General features: G+C 43.4%; 1 protein-coding gene across 3 annotated transcripts in view; it reads right to left on the bottom strand.

Moving 5' to 3' along the window:
• Positions 1-11,698, bottom strand: part of DCLK3 (doublecortin like kinase 3) — a 36,993-nt gene extending 25,295 nt beyond the window's left edge. Inside the window, exon 1 of one of the 3 annotated variants that reach the window (XM_054058254.1) lies at positions 11,527-11,698. In XM_054058254.1, the coding sequence (XP_053914229.1) occupies positions 11,527-11,587 (61 nt within the window). In that variant the 5' untranslated portion in view covers positions 11,588-11,698. Of the gene's footprint in view, positions 1-10,825; positions 10,846-11,526 lie in introns of those variants that run through there. The other 2 variants (XM_054058253.1, XM_054058255.1) reach the window with 2 other exon arrangements.
• Between the last annotated feature and the right edge of the window lie 1,938 nt (positions 11,699-13,636).

The raw sequence follows: 13,636 nt of genomic DNA, 5'->3' as shown, positions 1-13,636 counted from the left end.
TGTAATCATTTTAGGAATAAGAATAATATTGCATATTTTTATAAGATGAAAAAGGACGTTATCAATGCATAATGGAATCTCCTAATGTTTTCTGGGAAAAGAAGTGTCAAATTTTGTCAAAGTGGTGGTCACAATGACTATATATTACATAAAAGAAAAAATTAATTTCAATTGCCCATTACAAATATTTCAGTCATGATTTCTGTTATTTTCCAGTTATGCTACATTTATTTTAACTGATATACATGAAGCAAGCCTCAATCTGTCAGAAAAGTGCACACACTTAGAGCAGTAACGAGCATTTCTAGAAAGCCCTCAAAGGTCACATCTATACAGAAATCTTATAGCTACAACATATATAGCTTCAAAATCTTGTTTCCATATTTATATGCAAGTGGGAGAGGGAGGAAGAAAGAGGTGGGATCAGAAACACTTCAGTGAGTCTGACTACTGGCAAACTATACATCAGAGAATAAAATGTGTTTTTCTCTTTTACCGTCTTACTGAGAGCTAATGGTTATCAAATATACGTACTTCTTATAAATGTTAATATGGATGCATGCATGCCACCTATCTTTTTATCTATCTAGATAGGTTTGTGTATCACAAAGTATAAATATGATGCCTTACCCCTGGAGGTGTTCAAGGCCAGATTGGATGGGGCCTTAGGCAGACTGATTTAGTGGGATATCCCTGCCCATGGCAGCGGGGGTGGAACTAGATGATCTTTAAGGTCCCTTCCAACCCTAACTATTCTATGATTCTATGAATACATAGGATGATGCAAAACATTAAGGAGGCAGAAAACTGTAGAGAAGCAGCACGGCTGAAGAGGACTGTTGTTGTCATGCATCATGGTCAGTCAAGGGCACCATGCGTGCCACCTAAGCTGCACATGTGGACAGAAAGAACAGGAAACTGTGTCTTGCAGAACAATACAGAGCTCCAGATGATGAAGACATGATAGGATAGTCTTGTGAGGTAAACGATCACATCAAGTCCTTAGAGAAGCAGGGACGATGGGACAAAAAGGGGTCTAGGGGCTCAAACAGGTTGCAGAAACAAGTACTGACCAGAAAACAACCTCCTGACTAGAGCATGAGTGCTCCCTGGGGAGAAAATGGTTCTTCCAAGGAGAACAGATTCTGCAGTTCATTTATAAAAGCTAATTCACAAACTCTTTGCAATGGTCACAGTCAACACCACTGAGTGGGCAAAGGCATGGGGAAATCACAAAAATTCCACTGGAAGCCTTTTCTTGTTGGGTTTTGGCTTATACTTTGAACCTGGAGTAAAATAAAGTGAATTCAGAAGACTTAAGTGCTGAACAGGTGTGTATACAAAGCTTCAACCTATCTATATCCTAAGGAATTCACTTGCTACACCCTTTACACCAGCAAAGTAATGGGGTTTGCCAGAGGTCACCTATTCTTACAAATAAAAAGTATTGTTGCCATTTGTCCTTCAAAACTTACCCCTTCCGTTGACCAGTCCATAGGTTTTTGTTCATTAATTAAAATACAACCAATCATCTTGCATTCCTTCTTGGCTCTCCTGCTTGAGATCACGGTTTCAATAATTAACTATATGGTTTACCCAGCAGCTAATTCTGCTGTCAAGTCACAGGTTGCAGTGGAATTAAATTTTTACAAGGAGCGTTACAACACAATTTAAAACAGAAGGCAACATTGAAATAGGATCTAATTATGACATTGCTTTCTGTGCATAGGATGATGCTATTTAAGCCCTACAATTTCTTTAGAGGGCTTTGGATCAATATGAAAGCCTCCACAATATGAAAGCTCCACTCCCCAAAACATTAGAAGTATTAGCAGTCAAGTTGCACATGACAGAAATTGTGTATCTGGGAGTTATTTTGATGCATTAGTCCCAACACAATGTAAACTAAATACTGTTTCAAATGGGAAGGGAAAGTACAGCACTAAAAATGTCTAGTTTCTTTCCTTAAGGCCCAGAAATTCCTGCTAAGGGCATGAAAAACAAATACCATAGGGAAAAATAATGAATCTTAATTGGAACTCCAAACTTTTAATTCATGTCAAAGTACCAACAAGTATCTTAAAGTGCTTGAGGGTGGAGAATGTCTCTGGCCTTTAACTTAGAGCAGCCAAGTACATAGCTCACACAGGTTACCAATGTGCATCAGCAGTTGGCTCCAGGATGCAAATTGAGTCCTCTAGAAGGATGCCATCCTGACCTCCTCTTGCTGTAAATTATTAAGTGTTGCAATTGTCTGGGCTAGTGCACACTTAGTACCCAAGACTGAAGCAGTAGTAAGACAAGTCTCAGTGTACTATATTAGTTACACGGAAACAAAATATGATCACAGGCATCCTTTTACAGCAAGTAAATTTTACATGGGCATTATTTACAGCTCTACTGTTGGAAACACTACTGGTGAATTTTTCTTTAAAGAGCCATAGCACGCTCTTTCTTTCCTTCCTGATCATTCTTGTCTCCCTGCCATGCATTTTAGGGTAGAGATTTTGTTCCAGTCAGGAAAAGGAACGGTGTTAATTTCAGCAACAACAAAAAGCAGTCGCGCTGTGTCAGTTTGGTCCAGATAAAACCCAGAGTAGAAAACCAAAGTCAAATTTCACAAGGACTGGATTGAGATGGTGTCAAACGTAACAGGACAGTGCCTCTAGTTCCAGCCTGAGCAAGCATCAAAGGCTCGGAGTTACGGTGGACCTTGAGAACCCCAGCATGCTTCGAGCTAAGTTTCAAAAATATCTTTCCCCCACAACAGCTACTTTAGTAACTGCTAGAGGAGGGTCAAGCACCAGAACTGAGAAGACAGTCTCTCCATCCTATTGGCAATGCCAATGCTCCTCTGTGTAGAAGCTGTTTAATTCAGGCAAAAGTAGACAGAGCAGGTCACAAAGGAAAGGAACATCTGAAGATGGGGGATTCAGAGATATTATCCAAGCCATTTTGGTTGGAGGTCAGTGTCACTGCTTTCAAAAACCCCATCAGCTATCAGGGCAAGGCAGTAATGTTAATAGTGAAAAAGTTTAAGTTGAACTGTTGTATCAAAAGCTTGGGACTGAGGAAAAAAGTGGCTGGGCTTCTCACATGGAGGCTGAGAGTTAATACGGAAAGCAGAGGAGACTGGAATTGCCTTGTTAGAAGGGAGACCAGAAAAAAGAAGAAGAACAGGGATTTTGCTACCAAAGGAAATTAAGAGTATAGACAAACACGTACAGAGACAGATAAACAAGACTAGGGAAAAACAGGGGTCACACCGTTCTCCCACATTATAGAAGACAAATTGACCCAGCAATGAGATAGGATTAGAAGTTTCTTATAAAACAGGGTATGGGAAGGGGATTAAAAATGGAAGGTGGCTGGGGAAATGCAAAGGAGAGACACAATGCATTAGGAGCTGGGAGAGGGAGCTGGAACTTGCAGGAAAAGGAAAGGAGGGCTAGGAATAGAAGTGGAAGGGGAATTGGTCGTTAGGTAGCCCTGTCCAGAAGCCAGCCAGTACATAGCAGGGCCAGACACAAACTGAAAAAGGAAACCAAGTGAAGGATTAGACTGAGAGGATAAGAGAAAATAAGTTATAAGAGGGACTGGAACAGGTTTTTTTGGAGAAAAAAAGGCTGTAGTAATACACATTCTGATAGCAATTCCTATGAACTTTGATACTGGCCAATAGCAATTCCTGTGAACTTCACTGACACAATGGAAGCAGATGGAAACTGTGATAGGGAAGCAGAAAAATGTGAAGATGAGAATAAGAGCAGTTTGGGAAGTCAGATTGAATGCTGAACGCAAGCAAAGGGACAGGACTGGGAGCCAGCAACAGAACTATCCTCATGGTCTTCTCCTTTGCAGTTCTTCATAAAGGACATCTACCTGCTTTTGTTGTCACCATATTAGTTCATATTGATTTTTTTTTTTAAAGAACAGAAAAAACTAGATTCACACAAACAAGTGACTACATTAAGAGAACATTACAAAGGTCATCATTAAGTCAGAACAAAATTAAATTTGTCAGCATGACTTCGATTCACTTCCTCCTTGGATAAAACACAGTTTAAATGTGCACACAGTTCTTCCTATGTCTGCTCTGGTGCACAGTGGATCCTCTTTTACAGATAAACTGGAATCGGGACTGTGCTCTAAAAAAATCTATTCCCCATAGAGACCTTATCCTCTGTAATTAAGAAGAGCTGAGAACTATGTGTGAAACCATACATGAAGACAAATAGTTTCTCTGTGCAAGGTAGTGCAGCCCTGAAGAACTGCATTTTCTCTCAACCAATTCCATAGGTTAAAAGCAATCGACTTAGTCTAGATTTCTCAGAAAGGACTACCTTTGGATAGCCAAAACAATATCCCAGGACCTGAGTCACAAAACTGCTCAGTGCTCACAGCTGCACAAGAATATACTGGAAGAGGTATTTCAGACACAAGGTAATACAACACAACAGAGATAATGCCAAGTCATCCCAAAATTCAGGACCTGGGCATCTCAAGTTGCACACTTCCCCAAATTAAAGTACTTTTGGCTTTATTTTTTGTACCCTGATTCATATTGAATGAAGTTGATGTCCCCTCTTTATAGGTATTATGGAGAGGCTAAACCATGTTTGTTGCTGTAGCAATAACCATGACAGAAAAGACCACAGGTTAATAAGCCTGTATTAACAGCAGGGTTCAAAAAGCATGCAGTGAAAGGCATAAGCTGCCAGGGTAAACAGTAAGTAGATGCTCATTAGGTAAGCTTTGTCCATTATATGCACTGATGGAGCCAGACACCCTGGGGGTGAGGAAAGTAGCATCTGATAGTGTAATTAATGTTTATATCTTAACACGCAGGAACACAGGTTGAGGGGACAACACTACTAGTCAATAGTCATAAAGGTTTGACATTGTAACCTGAATAATGTTAGATTATTAAGTAGCTGGCCTCACAGAAATAAATCTTTTTAATACATTGAACAAATAGTATGTGTGCATTTGATGGTATGATTATAAAATACACTATGAAATAAAATATTACTATAAATCATCTGGTATTACGACTGTGGCTTACAAAATCAAATAAAATAAGCACAATATAAGTATTTTTAGAAGACCAAAGTGTATTTTATACTATTACATAAAAGACTCCCTCATCATGGTATTTGCACAAATTTTATCTTCGTTAACTACTGGTGCAAAAGGAAAACAAAACAGTCTTCCATATTACAAATATCATTTACTAGCTGGAATCTTTAAAAAACAGTTTTAATACTGTCATAAAGAAAGAAAGAAAAAAAGGGAGGGGGGAGCAGTTTAATTTCTATAACACCATTTCTGCTACCCCAGTGGGCATCTCAAATCATACTCATGCCACAACATTCATGTCCAATTTGCACTACTGTAATGGAGATCAATCACTGACTCAGTCTAACCCAATGTAAAAGAAAAGTAAAATCACTCAGCAGCTCAGGTATTGCTTTAAGTTCACCAATGAAAAAACTGATTTGGGCTAATCTACAAAAAAGAAAAAAAGAACATAATATCTCTATCTCCATGAATCTACAGTTTTAGCCCTTAAAGAGCCTAAAAATTAGTATGATGGGATTCCGAGTTCATTATCTTTCACAACTTCACATCAAGCATGCTTAAATTCACATGCAATATAATTTTTCCTATAACTGTCAGTCCTGCAAACTCAGCTGTGTGTCAAGTTAGTTTCCTTCTGTCCCACATGCCACCAACAGAAGTAAAGTTTCTCCTGGCCAAATACACCGGGTCCCATTAAGTGAGTGCCAAAGCATCATCTGCAAGGAAACAAAATGTCGTAGTGGCTAGAGTGCAAGAGTATGTGCGACGTACACCTTTGTACCCAATCCCTGCCCTCATTAGAGAGGGCAAGACAACTTCAAAACTTGGCATTACGCACAGTATCTTCAAGATACCTGCTTTTTATTTTGAGAATAAAATAAACATCCATTATGTCATGCAGACTGGAAACTAGACATCTCCAAATCTTTCAGTCCCATAAATGTCCGTTCTGGTTCTTGCCTAGTCTTTCACTCTAGAAAGAAAGAAAGAAAGAAAGAAGGGACTCTGCTCCCTCCTCCCTGCCCATTTTTTCTCACTCCCTTCTCACTGTCAGTTTTGGGACACAGACTTCTGGCTTAGTGGGAGATCCAGAGGGCAAAGAGTGCCCGAGTCGCTAAAAAACAGACAGATGATGTAGCAAAGGAGTTCGTAAGTTTGGAAGTACTGTCTGGAGGGACAGCTTGGGTAGAAAACCTTGCAGCTGGTTGGACTTCATCTGGGGGAAGGAGCCTGAAGGATGCCCACATTTGATCCCTTGCTATGACTAGATGAGCTCTGGATTTTTCCATTCTGAATATGATGTTGCCTCTGTGTGACCCCTCACCCCACTGTGGGTGCCATCCTGAAATGAAATGCATGTAGGAGGCTCAGCATGCAGCAACACGTGACTATATTTACTGTATAAGAACCATGACAAATAAATAACATTTAGCAGCCACCTTTCCTTCTTTCTCCTCAAAAAAGATAAACTCAGGGTTTTCCTTCCCTCTTCTCCATTGCTAAATATTCAGGGCACCTTTGCAGCCTGTCCTGACGGTCTCTGGTCCAGCTCCCCCCCAGGATGGAGCAGCAGCATCCAGACTGCCACAGGGCAGCCTGGTTTGTTCTCTCAGTGTTATGCACCCTTTTCTGACCTGGCAACACTGGCAGGGCACAAACTACCTTGTCAGGCACTCAACTCCTTCCCCTGCAGGCCCACAGCCACCCCACTGTACAGTTTAGGATTTTCTAAACCAAGCCATTTGTAATTAAAAAATAAAATATTTACAGCAAACACAGATGGCTATTGCCATGTGTTAGTGTTAAACTGAGCTGAATCACCCCCAGAGCAGCAGATGAAGGTAAAGACTTCATGTAGTCTGGTAATGAGTCAGAAGTGCCATCACTTTCACTTTTTTTTTTTGTTTTTTTTAGAGCAGAACCTCACTTTCATTATCTTCTTTCTGACATTTTAAGGGTAGCAAATTATAAAGAAAGCATAAAAAAAAGCCTTTTAACGAAGTATACAGATGCATAATCTGTAAAGACCAAGTGAAATGTAAGACTGCACGTGAAATGAATCAGTGCCTTTGGAGGTGTGAGGCTCAGTTTAAGTTGTTACCCTGCATAAAACCAAAAAAAGAATATTATGAAACTGCTGATTTACTTAATTTCCTTGAAAGACGACAGGCTGCGTCTTTTATTGGGAACAGCAATGGCTGCCTTCTGCAGTTTGACAGCTTTAGAGTCTGCCCCAGTAGCTCTGCAGTTCAGGACCTTCCACGAAGAACCTTTCAGGAGAAGGGCAAAACTGACAGAGAGAGAGAAAAACATCACACACAGCTGAGATACTTGCCAGAATCCATCTGGCAAAGCCCTCTGTGTGTTTCTCAAAGCTGTGTACACAGTTTCACTTTCACATTGATGCTCTTGACTCCTGAACTACCATATATTTCAAATTAATTATTCATGTTTAATCATAAAGTAAGCCTTCATTGCCTTTTAATCCTGCTAGCCAACGTTGCCTCAGTCAAAGAAGCAGGATTCCGTTTCTTCTTGCAGCAGATTTTATTTGCATCGCTTCCCAAATCTCAACTTGATGACTCATTGGTTGCAACTGAGCAAATCCAGTGAACATAAGAGAGTTTGCAGAGGTGTCACTGAGGGTTTAATTAGGCTTCCATATCCTTTATTACCAATAACCTTGCTGCACAAGTAAAGGAAGGACCGAGACATAGTCTGATTCTCCATCTGGTTTGCAAAAGGGGTGATGACTCAAAAGTTTTCTTTGGAAATTTAGCACATTGAAGAGAGGTTAACTTGTATATAAGTGTACATTTCCAAACACCATTATTACAGAACCACACTTTCAGAAGAGACTCGTATATTAAAGTCAACATTGCAAAATAAATTGTTTCGCAGAACTTATAAAACAAAATGGGTTTCTCAGGGAAAACTCTAAGCCAATGCTAATTAGGTATAACAGCACGATGACAAGCAGAAAGATTAGGATTTTCACGCCATCAGATATTTCTCAGCATCTCCATTAACTACATTATTTGGGGTGACAATAGAACTAAAAAATGCGAGTATATGCACAGGCTAGCAATACTGATTGAGTAGGAGACGGTGTTTTCAGAATGTTTACTGAGAGCTTCATCTAAGAACATAGGACATAAATAATTGGTTTGCATGCTTACAATTATTAGGCTGAGTAAACTACACTAGCAACAGAGGTAAGGTAAACAAGTCTGACTTTCATTTGCAGTAAAAGCAAACTACTGCTACGTAAGACAAACAATTTGCATGCATTACCAAAACTCCAAATTTACATTAGACTTAACTGGGGCAGTAGCTCCCCCTTCTCTTTTCACTGTCTCCATATCTGGTGGGCACTCCAAAAGGTCAGACCCTGCATCCTTAAAATGAGGAAAACCTGGAAAATGGCATACCATTAAGAAGAGAAAAAGTGTCACAGTCACCCCTTTCAACTACTACATTTTCAGCTCTGATCCACGTTGCACTGAAGCTAATTAAAAGATTCACATTACCATCAGTGAGATCTGGATCAGATCTAACCGAGGCTGCTGAAGTCACCATAATGTTCTGATGCTAATTATATTTACAAGAAAGTCTATGTAATGCTAATTTGAAAAGTTATTAAACGTTTAGGAACCGTCAAGTCAAAGGAAAAGAGGAAAAGCGGTGACAGAAACCAAGCCAATTTACCCTAGAGCTGTTGAAAAAGAAGGAAGGACCACCAGCTTCCCTGATTGTTACAAAACTATAGATGTTGCTACAGAAAACAAACTAAGCTAAGCCGTCTTAGAAATTGGGGAAATGAATCCCACACAACTTCCCTTAGTCACCACATGCTGAAAGTCCTGCAGATGCCAAAATAGTGAAGCTCTGCAGAACATGACTAGAAAAAGCAACAGTGCAGACAGATAGAAAGCATAAAGTGATACTAACGGGTAAATATACATTCAAAACTCAGGTTAGCATGCCCAGGGTAGTCAACTTGAGTATAAAAAAAAAACAGTAAAGAAAAGGTAACTTTAGCAGAGCTCAAATTCAGATGCTTGAACAGCTGCCAATATCTTGAATTAAAAGCAAGTTATCTTCTCTTTGCTGACAGTTTAAGTCCAATTAACCAATTCAGGTTAACGAGCTACAGATGGAGATTTACAAAAGCTAGCTCTCAGCTGGTGTGTCCCAACATCCTATAAAATTTCTCATGGAAAGATTTACACCATTTCAGGAGATCCACATCCATTACACTACAAGAAAGAGACTCAGCTCTGAAGTATGAATTTTATTCAGAGACCTGCAGGACAGCTTCCCAAGACATAAAATGCATCCACCTCTAGAGAAAAGCATGACAGAGTTGTTATAATAAATCCACTTCTACTACATAAAGTAGCTGTTTTGTAAGCTTGGCTTCACTTGCTGACTGTTTTGGGACTCTGCTGGTTCTCAACCTCTCGAAGTGTCAAAACTGCATTTAGACCATATTAAAAAAAAACCAAAAGAAGTGTCAAAACGAAAAAGGAGACAAGGATGTGGCAAGACAAAGTTGCATGCAAACATGCATACACATACGTTTTCACTTTTATCTAAAGTTAGCAGCAAAAGCATGCATAATGAACTACCTGGTTTCGTGATAATCTCTTAGATTATCCCCTCACATAATATAGGTTGCAATCTAAATGCTCATAGGGAAAGCCAGATTTTTTTTTTTTTTTTTTATAATATGGGGAGGGGTTGGTTTGTTTGGTTTTGAAAAGGAAACCTTTCAGTACAAAGTGTAGCAAATGTTTCAGTTTATAGGGTTGTTCCCAAACATAGTGTTTAAAAATCTGAAAACTGTTCCACTGTCTCAAACCAGCGGCCCATCCAGTCCTGCTGACATTGTGTACTGAATGTCCCTCCAGAAAGGCAAAAAATAACACTGCACAGTAAGAAGTTATGGAATAGTTTTCCTATAAATATCTGTTCTGTTATTAAATAGGAGCAAACATAACCATTATAACTACAGAAGTTATATGGAGCACCTCCCATACAAGGACAGGCTGAGAGAGTTGGGGTTGTTCAGCCTGGAGAAGAGAAGGCTCTGGGGAGATCTTATAGTGACCTTCCAGTACCTGAAGGGGTTACAGGAAAGCTGGAGAGGAGCTGTTCACAAAGGCTTGTGGGGATAGGACTGGGGGCAATGGGTATAAACTGGAGAGGGGCAGATTTAGACGAGACATAAGGAGGAATTTATACACAATGAGAGTGGTGAGGCACTGGCATAGGTTTCCCAGAGAAGCTGTGGTTGCCCCATCCCTGGAGGTGTTCAAGGCCAGGTTGGATGGGCCCTTGGGCAGCCTCATCTAGTGGGAGGTGTCCCTGCCCATGGCAGAGGGGTTGGAACTGGATGATCTCTAAGGTCCCTTCCAACCCAAACTATTCTATGATCCTAAGTCAGGGGACACAAAGGCACAACCGGCACTGTGCTCCAGAGAAGTTTGGCTACCACATGTCACAGCATCTGGCACAGCAGCTCTCCCCACCCTTTGAGCCTGTGCCCATAATCCACACAGCTCCAGCTGTAGCAATTTCCCAGCGCAGGGAAAATTCACACCCCTGAGGCGCGTTTTATCACACAGATGTGCAGAAGCTTAAAACCCTCACATCACGCGCTGTTTACTTTTTTCCTCTGCCGAGCATCAGCGCTCCCTCAGCAGCCCACGAGCTCCCATTCCAAGCGAGCTGTACTCACGCCAACTATTAAGAACTTCCAGTCTTCCACTCTTGCTGCAGTACGGATGACACCGCCTTTCGGAAAGGTAAACACTAACTTCATTGTCAGACTTCAGAGCTTGCTCTGGCCCCTCGCAGGGACGCTGAGGAGGTCTCCGAGCCCGAGGAAAGGCGCACACAGCCCGACCCCCCACACACACACCCACCCCCCGGCGCCCCCGGCGAAGCTGCAGACATTCGCTTTCCCTCTCGCGCCGCTTCCCAAAGGCTGCGCAACGAATCCACTTCGTTAGTGCATAGAAAAGCAGCGCTTCGGGAAGGCTTTCATACAAAAAAAAAAAGGAGTAATTGAAGGAGCGCGGTGGAATAACCACGCCGGCTCCGCGCCTCCGGGGACCCCGCATGGAAAAGCCCCCACCAGGCGGGAATCGCTCCTTCCTCCGCCCCTCTCAAGCCCCCGTTCGAAGCCCAAACGCCGCGGACAACTCCCCCTGCTCCGCCGCAACCCCAAGAGACACTCGGGGACGCGGGGAGAGAAGTTTTCCCGGAGCATTCCCACGCCGCAGCCGGAGCGCACCAAGCTCGCCCCCCATCCTCTCAAAACGACCCCTCCGGCCGGCGACCTGCCGGGCAGGGGGGAGCGGGGGGGCGGGCAGCGGTGCTGCGCGGAGGCTGAGCCTCCGGGAAGCGGGGCTGGATGGGGAGAAGGGGGACACTCACCCGCGCAGTGGCAGCAGGACCCCGCCGCGGGGTGGGGCGGGGGCGGCGCGGCGGCCGGCATGGTGCGAAGGGTCGGCTCGTTCTGCTCGGGGGGCTCCGAGCCCCGGCGCACGGCTGGTCCCTCCGTGCCGCCTCCCGGCTGCCAGGGCACGGAGAAGGAGGGGAGCGGGCGGGGAGGCGGTGGCAGCAGCGGTCACACCTCCGCACCCCGCCCCGCAGCTTGCGGGACGCCGCCTCCCTCGGGGCCGCACCCGCTGCCCGCAGGGAAACAAACGCTTCCCGCCTTCCCCCGAGCCCTCCTGCTGTCACCCCCCCCACCCCCAGCGGGCACGTCGTGATCGGCCCCGCACACCGAGAAGTCCCCGTTTCGCAGACATGTATTCAACAACTGGTTGCCCAACGTCTTCATTCAGTATGAGGAGATGAGGAAGAGCAAAGAGGTGGTTTCACCTTTCTGCAGCATCCAGGCTGTCCATCCCGGACAGCCGCTCACCCGGCACGAGAGTTTGTTATGATGAGTTTATTATGATGAGTTTATTATGATGGGGCTTGAGGCTTCCCCATGGTGATTCCCCCGGTGGCAGGACTCTTTGCTGACGGTTTAAGTCCAATTAACCAATTCAGGTTAATGAACTACACATCACAGAATCATAGAATCACCAGGCTGGTAAAGACCTCTTGGATCATTGAGTCCAACCATTCCTATCTGCCACTAAGCCATGTCCCTGAGCACCACATCTACCCGTCTTTTAAACACCTCCAGGGATGGGGACTCCACCCCCTCCCTGGGCAGCCTCTGCCACTGCCACACGACCCTTTCTGTGAAAAATTTTTTCCTGATATCCAGTCTGAACCTCCCCTCGTGGAGCTTGAGGCCATTCCCCTTTGTCCTGTCCCCTCTCACTTGGAGAAGAGGCCAGCACTCCTCTCTACGACCTACTTTCAAGTAGTTGCAGAGAGCCATAAGCAAGGGAATCATAAAATCATAGAATCTCTAGGCTGGAAAAGACCTTTGAGATCATCGAGTCCACTACTAAACCATATCCCTAAGCACTTCATCTACCCATCTTCTAAACACCTCCAGGGATGGTGACTTAACCACCTCCGTGGGAAGCCTCTGTCCCCTGTCACTTGGGAGAAGAGGCCAGCACTCTCCTCTCTGCAACCTCCTTTCAAGTAGTTGTAGAGAGCTATAAGGTCTCCCCTCAGGCTTCTTTTCTCCAGGCTAAACAACCCCAGTTCCCTCAGCCGCTCCTCGTAAGACTTGTTCTCCAGCCCCTTCACCAGCTTCGTTGCTCTTCTCTGGATGGAGATTTACAGAAGCTAGCTCTTAGCTGATGTGCCCTAATCTCCTATAAATTTTTTTCACAGAAAGAATTATGCTATTTCAGGCGATCCACATCTATTACACCGCAATAAAGCGACTCAGGCGCAGCAGCAAGTGCAGACACTTTTGTTGTACCCCATTACACACCAAGTAGACCTGGCAAGTCATTCAATTTGGCTTGGATTTAAAAAAAGACAAAGGCTAAGAGATGGCCCCAAGTTGCACCAGGGGAGGTTTAGATTGGATATGAGAAAAAAATTCTTGACTTAAAGAGCATTGAAGCGTTGGAGCAGGCTGCCCAGGGAAGTGGTGGAGTCACCATCCTTGGAGGTATTAAAAAAACGTGTAGATGTGGCACTTCAGGACATGGTTAGTAGACATGGTGGTGTTATGTTGCTGGTTGGACTTTATCATCTTGGAGTTCTTTTCCAACCGTCACGATTCTATTCTATGAGATGCGAATAAAGCATACGTCGGGTGTGTGAACAACTGGTTGCCCAACATCTTCGTGAAGTATGAGAAGGTGAGTTAGAGCGAGGAGGTAATTTCACCTCCCTGTTCTGCAGCATCCAGGCTGTCCATGGAACACTGGCTGTGCATGTGGCACATATAGTTGCAGGGGCATGTTTCAAAAATATATGAGAGTCAAGTCATGAGCCTCAAAGCTGACTTAAGGGTTGTATAAAAAAAAGTTGGACCACTTACTATGCTAAGAAGGAGGTGCAATTTGGTAACAGTGTGTACATGCCTTCATAAAGGAAAGTGTCTGGGAATTAAAAGGCC

Source organism: Cuculus canorus, chromosome 2 (assembly GCF_017976375.1).
Source record: "Cuculus canorus isolate bCucCan1 chromosome 2, bCucCan1.pri, whole genome shotgun sequence".
Classification (NCBI taxonomy): domain Eukaryota; kingdom Metazoa; phylum Chordata; class Aves; order Cuculiformes; family Cuculidae; genus Cuculus; species Cuculus canorus.
The sequence above is the reverse complement of the archived record's forward strand: the minus strand, read 5'-3'. Positions and strand labels throughout refer to the sequence as shown.